General features: G+C 38.2%; 1 protein-coding gene across 2 annotated transcripts in view; it reads left to right on the top strand.

The window, feature by feature from the left end:
- YBX3 (Y-box binding protein 3) overlaps positions 1-15,261 on the top strand; it is a 31,946-nt gene extending 16,685 nt beyond the window's left edge. Inside the window, exons 6-10 of one of the 2 annotated variants that reach the window (XM_031938198.1) lie at positions 825-1,016; positions 9,823-9,920; positions 11,330-11,501; positions 13,646-13,740; positions 14,705-15,261. In XM_031938198.1, the coding sequence (XP_031794058.1) occupies positions 825-1,016; positions 9,823-9,920; positions 11,330-11,501; positions 13,646-13,705 (522 nt within the window). In that variant the 3' untranslated portion in view covers positions 13,706-13,740; positions 14,705-15,261. The remainder of the gene's footprint in view (positions 1-824; positions 1,017-9,822; positions 9,921-11,329; positions 11,502-13,645; positions 13,741-14,704) is intronic. The other variant, XM_031938199.1, reaches the window with a different exon arrangement.
- Positions 15,262-15,994: the final 733 nt, after the last annotated feature.

Below are 15,994 nucleotides of genomic sequence, written 5' to 3'. Positions count from 1 at the left end.
TTTAAACAGGTTTCAAATACAAGTTTAATAGTTGGGTCTTTTTCTTTTTATCTTCTTTTCACATTCTTTAATAGAAGAAACTTCCTATTTCCTATTCCAAAAACTAAGAAGACTAGAGAATAGTTGGGATTCCCTTGGCAGTAATCTGAGGGTTTATTCATTTATTTTTTAGTAACCTTTGAGAATTTTTGACATCTTAGATTGCATCTATAGAAATTGCTGCTAAAGGATATGGACCGGTTTTAAATAACTTTTTACTAATAACTTTTCCATATTGGTATGTTGTGGAAATAAGGTTTTTGTCTTTTGATGTTTATGCTAGTTTATAACGTGTTACTTACCTTATCGTTTTAGGATTTGAGATAACATCTTAAAATGTTAACCTGGAATTTTTATATATGCAGGTCGGGTAATTGACCCATTGCAATTTACACAAAGTGAATCTATCCAACCTTCAGTCACATTTTATCATTATAAAGACAGGACTTGGCATGATTGGCCTAAGCTACAGTGTAGCCAAGAACCCGTGGGGAAAATGCTTACGTTTTGTTTTGCTGAATCAGGAGTCTGTGGGATTGTGGAGCTGGTTACCCACATGGGCCCCAAATGGACCACAAGCTCCTTTCACGTTCTGTGCCTCCCCCCCCTTGCTTGCTTGCATGGATTGGACCTGGGCCCATGCTGGTTGGCTTGGATGCCAGCGACCTCTCGTAGGCGTGTGCAGTTCCTCTCGGGATGCGCCCTGGGCGCCGGGTCTGCGCTGCTGCCCTCGCCAGGCTCTCCTTCTCGCTATTCTGATTCTTTGCCTTTCTTTGCTTCGCTAGTACCCTGGGGAGGAGGAGGAAGGGAGTGGCAGCAGTGAAGGATTCGATCCCCCTACCGCTGACGGGCAGTTCCCCGGGGCTCGGAGTCAGCTGCGCCGCCCACAGTACCGGCAGCGGCGGTTCCCGCCATACCACGTGGGACAGACCTTTGACCGTCGCTCACGGGTCTTTCCCCATGCCAACAGCATGCAGGTAAAATGGCACCCACATTCTCATTGCCCTGCGGCTGCTCTCCCCCTTTGGTCCTTCCTGTTTCTCCATCCTCCTCCTGCTCTCCTTCCTCCTTCTCCGGCCCGGGTGAGAGCGGAACCTTTCTGTGCCCGTACTGAAAGCTCCAGTCCCTAGTCGTGGGTACTTGTGCATGGCCGTCACAGCTAACAGCAGTAGTGCTTTAGAACACAGCCATGTGAGCAAGCACTTTTGGGCCTGCTGAGACTTTTGGGGCAGGGGAAATCCTGGCTCAGGCTGGCTCCTACCTCCGACTCCCTGAGAGTCTTTGGGAGTATGCTGAAGCTATTTGGTTTCCATTCTTTGACTAAATCATCACCATCATTGTCTCAATGCCCTTGAAACTTGCTTCTTTTTTTCTTTTGAGGTGAAGAAAGGGAAAATATCCTGGCAGATAGAATGAAGATTTTTTTAGGTCGGCAGAAAATTTTTATCTCTGATGTGTTAAATTTTATTGATGGGATGGGGGGAGAAGTGAAAGTACTAGATCCTGGAAGAATTAGCATAGAGCTTGTGTAGGATATGATCTTTGAAGGGAATCTTCTAAGAAGGTAAGGTTTTTAAGAAGTGGAGGTAAGGAGGAAGTGCATTTCACACATGGAAGAGCTTATGGAAAGATAGATGGGCGATGAAATGTCCTGCAGTAAGGAGGCCAAAGTTGGCTTGAACCTTGAGCATGTGGAAAAGATTAATAAGTTGAAAAGATCAGATAGAACCAGAATGTGAAGGGCTTTAAATATTGTACAGAAACTGTTAGGCACAAGAGGCAATATCAAGCTGCTGGAACTTTTTGAAAAGGGAGGCCTCCACCTATGTGAAGGCTGTTTTGGAAGAAGAATGGATCAGACTATTAATTAATTGACAGGTTATTGGAATTTTGTAGCTCATTCATTTCAGTCATGTCTGACTATAACCCTGCTTGAGTTTTCTTGGTAAAGATACTAGACTGGTTTGCTGTTTTCTTTTTCAGCTAATTTTACAAATGAGGAAACTAAGGCAAATAGGATTAAGTGACTTGTCCATACAACTAACAAATGTCTGAGGCCAGATTTGAATCAAGAGGATGAATCTCTCTGACTTCAGGGTGGTGCTCTATCCACTGCATGATCCAGCTGCCTAGGCTTTTGAAATAGTCTAGGCCTAGTTCTGCCCAAGCTTGAACTAGAATAGAATGGTAGTCGTTCAAGGGGAGATAAGCTGGAGGAAATAAAATCCACAGTTGGGAAATGGAAGATTTGGGCATGAGTCTAAAAGGTCATGAACCCAGGTGGTGGTGGTACCCTTGAAATAAGTGAATTGAAGAGAAGGAAGTTTTTGAGTGAAAAAGATTATTTCTGTATTATACATGTTAACCTTCAAAAGGTAAAAAGCTATCTACAAGGGGAAATTATATTCTGAAACTGAATTTTCTTCAACAGTGATAAAGTTGTCAATAGGGTGGAAATTAGAGAAACCCTGAGGGCAAGAGATCACTTCCTTCCTTTTTGATAGAAATGGAGAGGAAATCTTGGTATAGTTTGTGCTCTGTGTTTGGGAGAGAGCATAGTTCAAAGGGTTCCGAAGAAAAGTAGGATCTAGTAGGGTATAGATGCTCAAGAACAAAATGGTGAAGATGCAAAAGGAAATACTTAGAATGCAGAAGAAAAATTAGCCTTGTACAAAGAACTTGCATGGTCCGGGGTTTGTTAACCATACTCATGGAAGAAATGAATAGAGCACAGAAACAAGACCTGGGGAAAAAAAGTGGCATAAAAGAGTGGGAAGAGTCCTATAGATAGAATGTAGCAGGGGTGATGAAGCTCAGCATTAGCTGAGTCAGCTGGTGAGGGGAAAAAAAGGAATGCTTGTTTGTGGGAGAAAGAGGAGACTCCAAGAAGAGAAGCTAAACCCTTGAGTGGGCAGAATGATGGTGATACCTGAAAAATGAGCCAGCCAATTCCAATTTTATTTTCTCTCTCAAAAATAAAGATCTTTGAATTGGAAATGGCAAAACAAAAAATGACTAGTCAGGATACACTCTGCCCAGATGAAGTATAACTTTGAATACTGATAAAGATAGGATTGCTGAGAACTGTTGGTAATAATTTGAAAAATAATTGAAAATAGGAGAGACAGTGCAAAATTGAAAGGCATATGTCTTGATTTTGTTTTGTTTTTGGCATGGCAGTTAAGTGACTTGCCCAGGATCACACTGGCTAGGAAGTAGTAAGTGTCTGAAGTTGGGTTTGAACTTGGATCCTTTTGACTCCAAGGTCGTGCTCTATCACTGCACCATCTAGCTATCCCATCTTGATTTTTTAAAAGAGGAGAACAAGGGTCTGGAAATAAGTCAGTGAATTTGACTTTGAGTCCTAAGAAAATTCTAGAACAGATCATTCAGGAAATGTTTAGTGTCATTTAAAAAGGAAAATAGGTTAATGATAACCTGGAACCATAATTTCATTGAGAACAGATTGTGCCAGATGAACTTGAGTTTCTTTTTGATGGGATTATTGAAAGTGGTAGATGAGGAAAATATTATGGTGGGTAGTTTTTTCTAGATTTCAGCAAAATTTTTGATTACCTCATAAACTGGAAAGAAAAATTAGTGTATTGTACAGATTCAAAGTTTGTTGAATGGTCAGAATCAGTAGTTGAATGGTTGAATGTCCTCATGCTATGTCTGTCATGCAGTACTGAGGGAATCTGCTTGGTCCTGTGATGGTTGATTTTTTTTTTTTCCCAGTTAATTGATTAAAGACATAGATGCCTGAGTATGCTTTATGATGTGAATCTGGAGGATTTAACATATTTGATATGAGAGTCAAGATCCCAAAAGTTCTAAATGAGCTCCAATAAATTCAGTAGGAAGAAATGTTAACTTGCACTTGAGTGACTTCATGAGAAGATGAAGGAAAACATGGTTAGATAGCAGTTCTGAACAAGCCTCGTTGTTTAGTGGACCACAATTTCATTATTAGTCAGCAGTGTGATATGGTAGTAAAATAGTAATATAATTTTGAGCTGTGTTAGAAGGGCCCTATCTTCCAGAAATAGGAAGGTAATAGTTCCATGTATTCTGTTCTCATCAGATTTCATTTGGATTACTGTCTTGAATTTTGGAGCTCATAGTTTAAAAAAAAAAATACTTATTAGCCAAAAGGTCTAAAGTGGAGGAAAACTAGCATAGCAAAGGCTTTGTGTTTGTGACATGAGAATCAATTAAAGGAACTGAAAATAGTTAGCTTGTAGAGGAGAAAATCCAAGGCTCCATTTAAGTATTTGAAATATTGTCATTTGGTGAAAGAATTAGATGTATTCTATATATCTAAATACCACAGGGCAGAACCCTGCAGGATCAGTGGTGGAAGTTACACAGGGGCCAGTTTGGGAAAACTTCCTCACAGAACTTTCCAGAGCAGAATAAGATACTATGATGATCTTCCTTTTTGGGAATTATTTAAGCGGAAGTTAGATGGGAAGCATTAATATATTTCTACTTGGATAGATAAGTTTATGTTCTTTTTGTGTATGGACTAGTAGGTCACTAAGTTGGTTTCTTTCAACTCTTGAATTTTGTGATTCTAGACAAAAGAAAGATGATATCAAATAAAAGGGTGTGGTTGTTGTTGTTGTTTTTTTTTTTTTTTTTTTTTTAAATGATGTTTGTTTAGTTAGTGGGCAAAGAGCCAGTAAATGGGAGATGGCAAATTAGAAAGGGATTGACTGATTGTAGAGGCATAAATAGTGTAGAAAATAGGATTCTAGCACACAAACAGGGTTTGGCCTTGGTGATAAGGATGAAAGAAAATCAGAGATCAGAGCACAAGAGAAAGGGCAGTAGTAAGGTCATGGGGGTTTGAAACACAGAATATCATGGAAAAGGGAGTTCACAGCAAATAGCTACTTTTCTCCGGTAAGAGCCAGAAAAGCAGTGGAGAGGTAGGGGATGGAAGAAGCCTAAAAGAAAGTAAAAGGTTATTCAGTAAGCCTTTATTAAGTGCTTACCCTGTGCCAGGCACTATGCTGGGCTACAAGCCAAGACAATCCTTGGTATCAGGGAATTTACATTCGAATGGACAAGGACAACACATAAAAGAGCTGAAAAACAGGAGTGCAGTGGAGAAAAAGGGACATCTGTGCCTCCTCCATATGGGGCTTGATGGTGTAGACGCCTGCTGACTGTCTGAGAGTAAGGAATGGCTGGATTAGGACCTTCTGAAAAACAGAGTCCATGAAGAACTCAGCCTGTGGGAGAAGGGGTCCTTAGAAGCAGAGTCAGGAGGCATCTATGAGTCCCTTATGGGAAGTGTGAGAGAAAGTCCACTAGCAGATTGCTTTAGGACCATGAAGGCCCAGTTGATTTAGATAATAGAATTGGGGGGAGGGCAGTCAATCAACACAGGTAAGTGATTGCAAATGCTATAAAGCAATTGCATGTGAATTTGAGCATGTGAATATGAGCAGAGAAAATGGCAAGATGATGGGAGTGTCCACAACTGGAAGAATGAATACAACACAAGAACCAGAGATTTGGGTAGAGAGATCAGCATAAAGATGAACTGGTAAAATATAGGGTCAAAATAAAGCTAGAATTGGGTCACGATTTAGGGGAGTGGACACCTAATGGATGGAGGTTGCTTGTTCTCCCAAGATGATCTGATATCAGGGAGATGCATTGGATTTGAGGAAGGGAGGAAGAAATGGAGAGAGAGAGAATTGTGCAGTCACCAGCCTTTTTTCTCCTCTGGAGCTATCTGGGATAGGAGAATACAGGGAGTTCAGTTAAATTTAGGATGAGGAAGTTGCAAGGAGAGAGTAGTGATCAATTATGTCCAGTTATATAATTGGATGTTGCGGGGTTTTTTCAGCCTCTTGTTGTCCAGCATGTATGTTTGTGCTTCTCACATTTTAGTTTTCTTCCTCCCTGTCTTCAGCAGCTGCCTCTGACAAGAATGCTAAAAATAACTGGCAGACGACATATATGGGAGGACCAAGTACATGACACAGTAGATTTCTCTAGGGGACCACTCTGGGCTTCTAGGAAATGGAGATGGGAGGAGTCAGTGAGAGTTGTCATGGACTTTTATTTTTAGTGAGTTAGTACTGCATGCTTGAAGTCATCTACTTACTATTTAGCATTTGCATAACACTTGTGTATGCTCAAGAGTATTTTTAGGTATTTCTTGCCAGACCTTTGAGGTGTTAGGTTTTATAGACAGGCACATGAACGAGGGCTTCCCTTTACTCTAATGAAAAGAGCTTTGGAGCTTGGGGGAGACTTAGGGCCGTATATCTCTTCTAACACGGAATTCAGCAATATATCTTGGGCATGTTTACTTAACTGTGGAGTCAACTTATTTATTGTCAATAAAATGGGGCTAGTAAGTCTGTGAATAGCTATCTTTTCTCACAGGGCTGCTATAGAGATTCATTGAGTTTATGTAAAGCTGCTTTGTGGATTTTGTCTTTATATTTGCCAGGCTTATTCTTATTATTGTTTAAAGTCATGCAGGAAATTAGTTGAACCTGTTCTTTAACATTTCGTTGTATTCTGGGCTTGCTCTATCTGCTGCAGCTAGTTTGACCTTTATAATGTGTCTAAGAGGAAAAACAAAGTACCCCTAGTGTATTAAAATTCAGAAGTTGGACATTGCAAACTATATATAAACTTACTCTGTAGCACCAAGAATTGATAACTCACATTTCTCCCCATCCACATTCTTAGCCTTGAAGTATTGCTCAGGTATAATGTAAAATCCAATGTTCAGAAAAAAGTCATTAATTCCCTGTTTCACATCTCTAATATAATCAGATAGGTGTGTGGCAGCTTATCTTCCTGAGTTCTGTGTTCTTTGTTTCAAATCTCAGGGATATGGAAGGGATGTTTGAAGTAACTTAGGTCTGTACTTGAATATAGAATTCTCTTTATACTAGCTTCTACACATAATGTCTTCTTCATCCTGGATATATTTTGTTCAAATTCTTTAGAATAAGATTATTATAGAGCTATCTATTTAAAGTGTCAGCAAGGCTTAGGGGAAAAGAGTTGCTAGAAATTTTCTCAGAAATCTGAGTTTGAATCCTCACTTTGACACTTGAGTGATTTGCTTAGTGCTTTACAATTAGTGCCTTAATTTTCCCCTTCCATAAGATGGGGATAATACTAAATCACCTACCAGCTATTGTGAGCCAAACACTTTATAATCTTTTAAGTGTTATGTAAATATGAGGTGTTATAGACACTGACACAGTGCAGAGAAAAACCCAGCATATTATAGATCAAGGTACAGTTAGGTGTTGGTTATGTCATCTCGTGGATGGGAAAATGTGGGTTAGAAATCTTTAATTAGTATTTAAGATAAGTTTGTGTACTGTGAAATACTGAGAAGGGAAAAGAAGTCTTCTTTCTTTTGGGATTTCAGGAATGGTTCATGAAAGGTATAATCTGAGTCAGACCTTGAAGGAAGTAAAGATTGGACAAAAAGAGATGGGTAAATTGGAGAAAAAACAGTCCATTCCTAGAGATGAGACAGTTGGAGAAAGCAAAGATTAATTGAATGTACAGAGTATCCCAAAAGCTCAGTGTTTTAAGCTCAATTTGTGGGACATTTTATATTATTACGTGAGAAAGAAAGAAGAATTGGACAAGGATAGAGGGGAAGAAAAATTTATTTTTTGGACATTTTGAGTTTGTGATGCTAGTGGGACAAAATATTTTGGGAAAAGGACTGGAGAAATTCACATTATAGTGTGATTCATGATGAACAGCAATCTTCTAAGTTAGGAGCCTTTACAATCTATAATAGTAGAAAAATTTTTTTCTACCAATGAAATGACTAGGTTTCGCCCACCTTTTCCCGCTCCTCAAAACAATTTGGTGATTATGAGAATATAGCAAGTGTTTCTTAAATCTGAAAGTGCTAAATAAATGTCAACTACCAGGGGAAGGAAGGTATACTTTTTCATATTCCTGAATCATTTTAAGTGTAAAGCACCTATTATGTTCCAGACAGCTAAATGTGGGACACAAAGCCTTCAAAGGGCTTACTTTCTTCTTACAAGGAAAAGCAATATGTACACATTTAAAAATATTAATTTAAAATTTTTTTCTCTCTTTAGTCCTTCCCCCAACCTAAGAAGCAGAAACATGATACCCATTGACATGTGAAGTAATAAAACATGCATGTTGCCAAAAAAAAAAACCCAAACCAAAACAAGTGAAAGAAATAAGCTTCAATCTGTGCTCAAGTTCATTCAGTTCTCTCTTTGAGAAATAGCATCATTTTTCATGAGTCCTTTGGAATTATCATGGATTGTTGCATTAAAATATTACCATTGCTGTGAAACAGTGTTCTAGTTTTGCTCACTTCACTCATTTTCTTAATGCAAAATAAAAGTGTGAATACCAGATAATTTTAGGGGTGAAGAGCACTAGCACTTGAGGAGATCACTAAATCTTTATGTAAAAAGTAATGGTTGAAACTGGCTTACAGGATGCTGATGAAGTCATGAGTGAATGCATCCTAAGCATGGGGAATAGCTTATGTATGCAAAAGCACAGAGATGGAGATAGAAGGAGTGTGTGTGTTTGTACACGCGCACGTGCGTGCGTGCATGTGCATATACACACAGACACCAAAAAAATCCTACCTTAATCAAGGAAAGGAAACAGGGAGATAGCAGAAAGGCCAAGGTTGCCTGTTTTATAGAGCATGTGTGAAAAAATTAATGTTTAATAAAGCTAAAAAGGAAGTTGGAGCCGATTTGTGAAAAATCTAAATGCCAAATAGAGGAATTAGCACTTGACTCGGAGGTAATTGGAAGCCCATAAGAATTTTGCTAAGAGTGGAGGGACATGGAAAGATTGGGGGTTTGAGGGGCTACTCTCCTTAGTAAAGACCATACTTAGACCATCAATATTTATTTGGGAATCAAGGAATAAGAGACAGGGGCATTAAATAAATCAGAGTAGCCAATTTAATTACTGGTTTATTCTTGAATGTCACATTTTCCCAAAATCTGACTTATGTAAAACTTTTAGAGTAAATATTTTAGTGTAAAATATATGTAACTTTTTCCCCTGTCAAGGGAAATCTTAACCTGATAACGCTAGGAAAAGTACTGGCTCAGAGGTTGGAGATCCTATATCAAATTCTGCATCTGATGTTTGATTTTGGGCAAGCCATTTCATCTTCTTGGACTTTTCTTTACTCATCTGTAAAATGAAAGATGGACTAGGTGGTCTTTGAGGTTCCTTCCTCCTCTAGCACTCTGAACCTGTTGACTTCAATACAGCACAGATTAGGAACATATTAATAGGTGTTGGGGGAAAAAAGATGAGATTTGTATTTGAAATTTGCCCAGTGGTGCCAACTTCATTCTGTAAAGAAGTCCCAACTTCTGTACTGCCATCCCTTTCTCTTGAACACCAAGTTTTATTTTATAAGATAGAAGACACCTTGGTCTATAATAGACTTGAAATAGGAATCATTTTATAATTAAAATGGTACTCAATTCTTACTTGATATTTTGGGATGAACCAATAGATACTTGTATAAATGGGTAGTTGGGTTATATTTTTTTCTTGCCATATAACTATAGAAATATTCTTTTTTTCTCAGCCTGCCCAGTAGTTTTACTATTTTATTATTCACATTAATAGCTTTACAAGATGGTCATGGATCTTAACCATAGTTTGTGTTCCTTCATATTGTAACCATACCTTTGAAACCTGCAGTCTAGGGAAGCCACTGCTTAGTCTTTTATCATTTGTCTTGATTCTCTTTAGGGTGGTGAGGTGGGGGAGATGAAGGATGGAATCTCAGAAGGAACACAGCTTCAATCATCAGCACACCGGAATCCCAACTATCGTCCACGTTTTCGAAGGTAACAGTGATCATCCATCTGGCCTTAAAAATGGTAAAGAGGGGTTATTTGTGTGACTTAATTACATGATTAGAGAGCAAAAATAGCTCCATCTTTTTGAGAGGAAAGTAATGTATAAGTATCTGGGGTTCTCCCAATAACTCACTTTATCTTTCCCTCTGATGTACAGTTGTGTACTGTGGGGATGCAGATGGTACCAGACTGGCTGGATTTTCTAGTGACTTGTCCTTGGGGGAAGTGGAAGAAAAGTAGCATGTGGCTCTCTATCATTTCCAAAATAATGGGGGGGGAAAAAGATCATATGAGCTTGATTAGCCACATTTCAGGTTTTCTCCACAGGTGATGATTAAAATCCACATATACCTGCATGTCTTTTAGGGAAGTTCTTTAGGGAAGATCTTCTCTTTTGAGTGCTGAAAGCTTTACATTTTGTGGATGTCAGTGAATGAGGAGGACCCTGTCTGGGCAGCCCATCCCCTTTTCTGGACTCTCACATCCTAGATAATGTATAGTAATTGTGATACTTGATATTTCCACAGCAATTTCATGTTTGCAAAGTGGTTTGTGCACATAATTTCATTTGTGCCTTACAATAATCAGTTTGAAGTGAGGCCCTGCTGGGTCCTATTATTATCTCCATTTTATAAACAAGAAAAATTGGTCTAAGAGAGGTCAAATCCCATTGTCTCTGGTTACAAGTCCAGCACTTGACAATTATACCAAACTGTCAAGTATCTGTCCTAATTGTAATCTGCAATCATTTATTTTTATTAGACTCACTTTTTGTTGATATCTTTTGGTTTTATTGTCACTGGTTTCCTCCTTATATCCTCCCTTCCCTCTCCCAAAAAGCCATCTCTTATAACAAATAACTTTAAAAAAAAGGAGGAAGAAGAGAAATTTTTTCATTATATTTTTAGTGACCTGTAATTTTGGTTCCTATTAAAATTGGAAAGATGAGCCTTTTTGTCCAGATAATAGCTTGAAATTGGATGGGAAGCTTTTTGAGTTAATATAACTTTTATTTGAGAGTTTCAGTCTATTTTGTACATACTTTCTCAGACATGGAGTAAACAGATAAGTTCTGCAAAAGGAGTGGGGATGGGGGTGGAGGGGCTAGTTCTTTCAGACTTCTGCGGCCTAATTATATCTATCCATCTATTGAATTTATTCTATCCAAGGTAGAGTGGTGAGTGGCTAATGCTGGTCATTTGATGCAGTCAATTTATAACTGTGCCAGCAAATAAAAGAAAAAAAAAACCTAAATGTTATAAAAACAATATTTTAAACTTCTCTTTCAATTTTTGCCACTTTTTTTAATGTTCAGATTTTTACGGAGTTCCTCTCTCTACCCCATTCTTTCCCCATTCACTCACTTGTCCTTTTTCCCCTTTATGTTCCTCTACAAGGGGCCCTTCCCGACCACGCCCTGTCCCAGCTATTGGAGAGGCAGAAGACAAGGAGAACCAGCATGGAGCCAATGGCCCACAGCAGCCTTCAGTGCGTCGTGGTTACCGGCGCCCATACAACTATCGCCGCCGTCCTCGTCCTCCAAATGCTTCTTCACAAGACAGCAAAGAGGTAATGAGGACTTGGGGAACGAGAAAGGCGGTTTTGGTTCAGCTGGGCCTGGACCCCGAAAATCCAGAAGTCTGGTTCTAAGCCCTAGGATCCCTTAGAATCCTCCCTCTGCTTGCTGCCCAGAGGAAGAGTGGTATAGGGAGCATGGGCAGATCATTGTGGCCTCTGGATCTCCGTGTCTTTTGTACACTGAAGCGCTTGGGAGAAACCAGATGTCTCTTTCTCTTCTTTGCTCTTCTCCTACAGTTTTAAATAACTATCCTATGAAGAAACCTCTTTACATATTCAAATGATAAATTAGAATAGTGATCTTCTTCAAAGATGTTATCATATTAAGGGGGGAACTTAAGAGAATTTATGAAAAGAGGGTACTTCAGCAACCTAAGGAGAAGGTCAAGTGTATCTAAACACCAATATCATAGATAACTTTTCTTGTTGAAAGGCAGAAACATTATTTGTGTCACTTGAGAAGAAAGATTGTGATTTTAAATTCAACTGAAATGTATTCCCATTAAGATTACAAAGGGGGTATTATGTTTTCCATTTTCATTCGAGTTTTGCAAAGTTCTTTTGAAATTCATGATTTTCAGCATCTTGCATTTAGTAATTAATAAATTCAATAGGATCAAAAGATGGAAAGGAAATTTAAAAGTTATGGCATTCACCACCTTCCCTTTAAAAAATGAATAGCTTCTGAAGAGCTAAAAATGAGCATCACACAAAGGTAGTGGAAAGTTGGATGGGTAGAATGGGGTGTGTGCACCCTCCTGCATATAATCATCTAGGACCTCTTAGGAATAGCAATAAAGGAAATGGTGAGGAAGGAAGGAGAGAGGCAGACAAATCGAGTTCTCCACTGGTGAGCATAATATCTCAGAAGAGAGGAGGAAAATCTGGTACACCGGGTAGAGTTATGGCAAACTTACAGGAAAACATGGATGAAAATTGCTCAGGAAAGGTGGGCCCAGATAGGTGGTGATTAATGAGATCCCAGGTCCAGCATGGTATTTGAGCTGGGCTTCTCAGGAATTGGTCACTTGTATAAAACAAAGTCTAGCAGAAAATAATAGCTAACATTTTGAAGGCTGAGAAACGCTGTAAATGTGTCAACTGTTTTGATCTTCCCAACATCCCTGGGAGATGAATCTGCTTGTCCCCATTTTACAGATGACAGGGCCCTGAACTGAGAGGGCTTAAGAAGTTATCCAGGATCACATAGCTAAAGTCTGTCTGAGGCAGAATTTGAACTTGAGTTTTCTGATTTCAAGAATCTAACAGCCTAGTTTTGTGCCCCCCCCCCTTTATTTTTCATTTTTATAAGAGATATAAACTCTGATATGATTTGTTTCTGCAGAATTTTCCCTATTGATCATTCAAGAACGATCTCACATTTTTGCATACCAACAAATCAATTTGTCAGTGTCCAGAACTATCAAACACCTCAAACTAGAGTAGGAATTTTTGTACCCTGAACTATACTGGATTCCAGCATAAGATACATAGCACCCACTCCTGCGGTAGGAGGAGGGAATCATCCTCAAGAAAGGGTGTGAAGACAAACCCAGATACTGATGATTGGGATGTAGTCCTAACATAATTTCCAAACAAATCAGACTTCTTTGTAGCTTCCAGTTTAAATAGATTCCTAATAACTAGGTGTTGAAGGTCATTTCATGCTTGGCATCCAAGAAGCCTTAGTATTTAGGAGGCTCTTTGTGACATGTTAACTCTTATACCAAAACGATTTTTGGGGGGGTTGGGCATGAGGGGCAGAATGCAGGTGGCTGAAGTTTTGAAACAAACTTCTCAAAAAACCAATCATGTTAGGGATCATCTAGTCCAAAAAAAGGTGCTGGAATTGGAGTAAGATGCCCTGGGTTTTAATTTTGTCTCTTACCCTAGTGACCACAGACCTATCCAATGACCCTACTGAGAATTGCCATCCCCACTTTTTCTTTGGAGGAACACATTTTCTACTGTGAACCAAATTTCTTGGCTCCTGGGTAATAGCTAAAGAGTGATATTGCACTTCATAGTTGAGAGTCTGTTTAAAGTACATTTGCTTTTCAGATATCTTACTTTTAAAAAAGATTCCTTTATTAAGGCAGCAATCTGACCTGATTTCCCCCATCTTTTCTTTCAAGGTGGCTGAAGCACCAACTGAAAACCCTGCTCCAACCACTCAGCCGAGCAGTGCTGAGTGAAGTCTGGCTCCCATTAGACACCTTTACTACTACAGGTAAAAATAAAACCGGGAAATGTCCTGGTTTAATCTGACTATTCTGAAGTGTATAATCCTCTCACAAATTGAATCTAGTTGGAGTTCATAGCCTGAATTCTTGATTTTGGAGTAGTGCACATATAACAAGGGAAGATTATTTAGTTGTTTGAATTTCTTAGTGTTATGGAGAAATTAGACAAATTTATCATTGTTGCTCTAAGCCGAATTTGCCCATTCTCAGAGTAACAGCATTTATTACTTCTGTTTTTCTTTAATCTTTTCTGACCCCTAGTGGCCAATTATAACTTAGTGAATCTAATCCTCAATTATAAGGAAAAGAAAAAAAAAATTTTTTTTTTTTTTTAAGTATTCCCCACTTTGGCTAATTGGCGCATTTAACACATGCCTTTTCTATATTTGCTCAATAGAACAATAGTATAATCCAGCCTGATTTATATGCAGCCTCCTGTTTGCCTTAAGCTCTATAGGAGGCTCCTTTTGCAAGTTATAAAATTGCACTTTGGGGCAAAGGAAGCAGAAGGACAGCCTTAGACAATTTGTTTATTATGTTTCTGGCTATACTGTAATTTTCATCAGAAATTGGGGAGCTATAATGAAACTCAGGTTGCTTGAACTTTTACCTTTTTAATTCATATAAAATTGTTTTGAATATGATGCTTTATACTTTGGATTATATCATAGATTTTTTTCCTCCTTTGTTTTCAAAGTTACATTATAAATTGACTTTATTAGCTGAACATTTGTCAGAGAAACTTTTCTAACTCTGGATTGGGATGAGGGGAAGCAGCTACTGATTTTTGTAAATGTGCTTTCAACAGCAACTTTTTTTTAGAAGTAGGAATAGTTTTTAAAGTTGAAAGTTTTTTATGCTTCAAATGATGTATGCATTTTATACTTTCATAGTGCTTGACTTGTGCTTTTGAGTTCAGCTATTTGAAAATTGACTCTATTTACTTAACAGGTGTACTGAAACAAACAGAAATATGAAACCTGAAACACTTTACCAACACCAAAGAAACATTCAAGCAATAAAATGGAAGAATAAACTAACCAAGATTTTTGAGATCAGGACATTTTTATTCTTAAATTAAAAACATGAAAGGAATAAAAAAAAAAAAAAACAAACACCTTTACCAGCAAGCTGAGATCCCAGGAATGTCTGCACCAAAGATAATAGAAAAGGAACAGCCTCCTCAATTTCAGCAGCAACTGTGGTTTTTTCTGGCTTTACCATTTTGCTATTATGAATTGAAAAAGAAAATTTTGGCACCAACTCTAAAGGGAAAGACCCCAACCAAAGAAATGATAGTAAATGCTTTGTTTTTTATTTTTATTTTTATGCTGGTGCTAAACCTTTACAGGTGTGGTTTAATTTTTTTCTTTTGCCAATCCTGTATTCTCAGGATGTGGGGAGGAGAAGTTTCCTGCTTTATACTATATGACAACTATTGGAAAATGTGCAGTATGAGTGACCTTCCTCAGAAATAAAATGATTTCACCCTCTGAGGGAAAAAGCGATCTAGCCTCAGTAAAATTATTTTGTGTTGGCTCTCTGTTATCATCTTGAAATTTTGTATATTTTAGAAGTGCAACATCATACATGTGTTACTCACACTGGGTTGTAAAATAAAGAGAAACTAGTGAGATGCCTTAGGAAAAGACTGAGGGAGCAGTGTCATTCAGTCTTCATTTAACCAACTTGGAATCCTTCAGCTTTGATTATATTGTAAATCTTAGTTGATCAATTCTAACCAAATAAGGTGAGATGAGTAACTGATTGTCAGGGAATGTCAGACCATCCAGGATTCATCAATCCAGGAGAAAGATTCATGTAAGCTGGTTTCTCTGTGGTGCATTTCTAATTCAGGATTTTGAGACAGATGATGGGGAATGAAAAGATTTACTGGACTTCAAGATTTTGGGGTCATTTAAAGCATTTCGTGAAGTAATTTTCAAATGGGAAATAACCCTGGTCATCTTGGGCAGATCACAAATTTCTTGGGTCTGTTTCTTCTGTAAGATGAGACAACTTCAGTTCTCAGATCTAAAATCTCTGGAAGCCAAAAGTATTGGGATGATCTTTCTTTGTCCTTTTTACCTCTTTTCTTGTTTCCTTCCTAGCTAAAATTTATAGAGATAAGGCAACAGAAGTATTTGAAATACGCAATGTATGTGAATGTTCTGAAGATTTTTAAAAATTATGTATTCAAAAGACAATTGTATCTCTTAAGTTCCTCCATAGTGCTTTCAG

Source organism: Sarcophilus harrisii, chromosome 5, assembly GCF_902635505.1.
Source record: "Sarcophilus harrisii chromosome 5, mSarHar1.11, whole genome shotgun sequence".
Taxonomy (NCBI): Eukaryota; Metazoa; Chordata; class Mammalia; order Dasyuromorphia; family Dasyuridae; genus Sarcophilus; species Sarcophilus harrisii.
The sequence above is the reverse complement of the archived record's forward strand: the minus strand, read 5'-3'. Positions and strand labels throughout refer to the sequence as shown.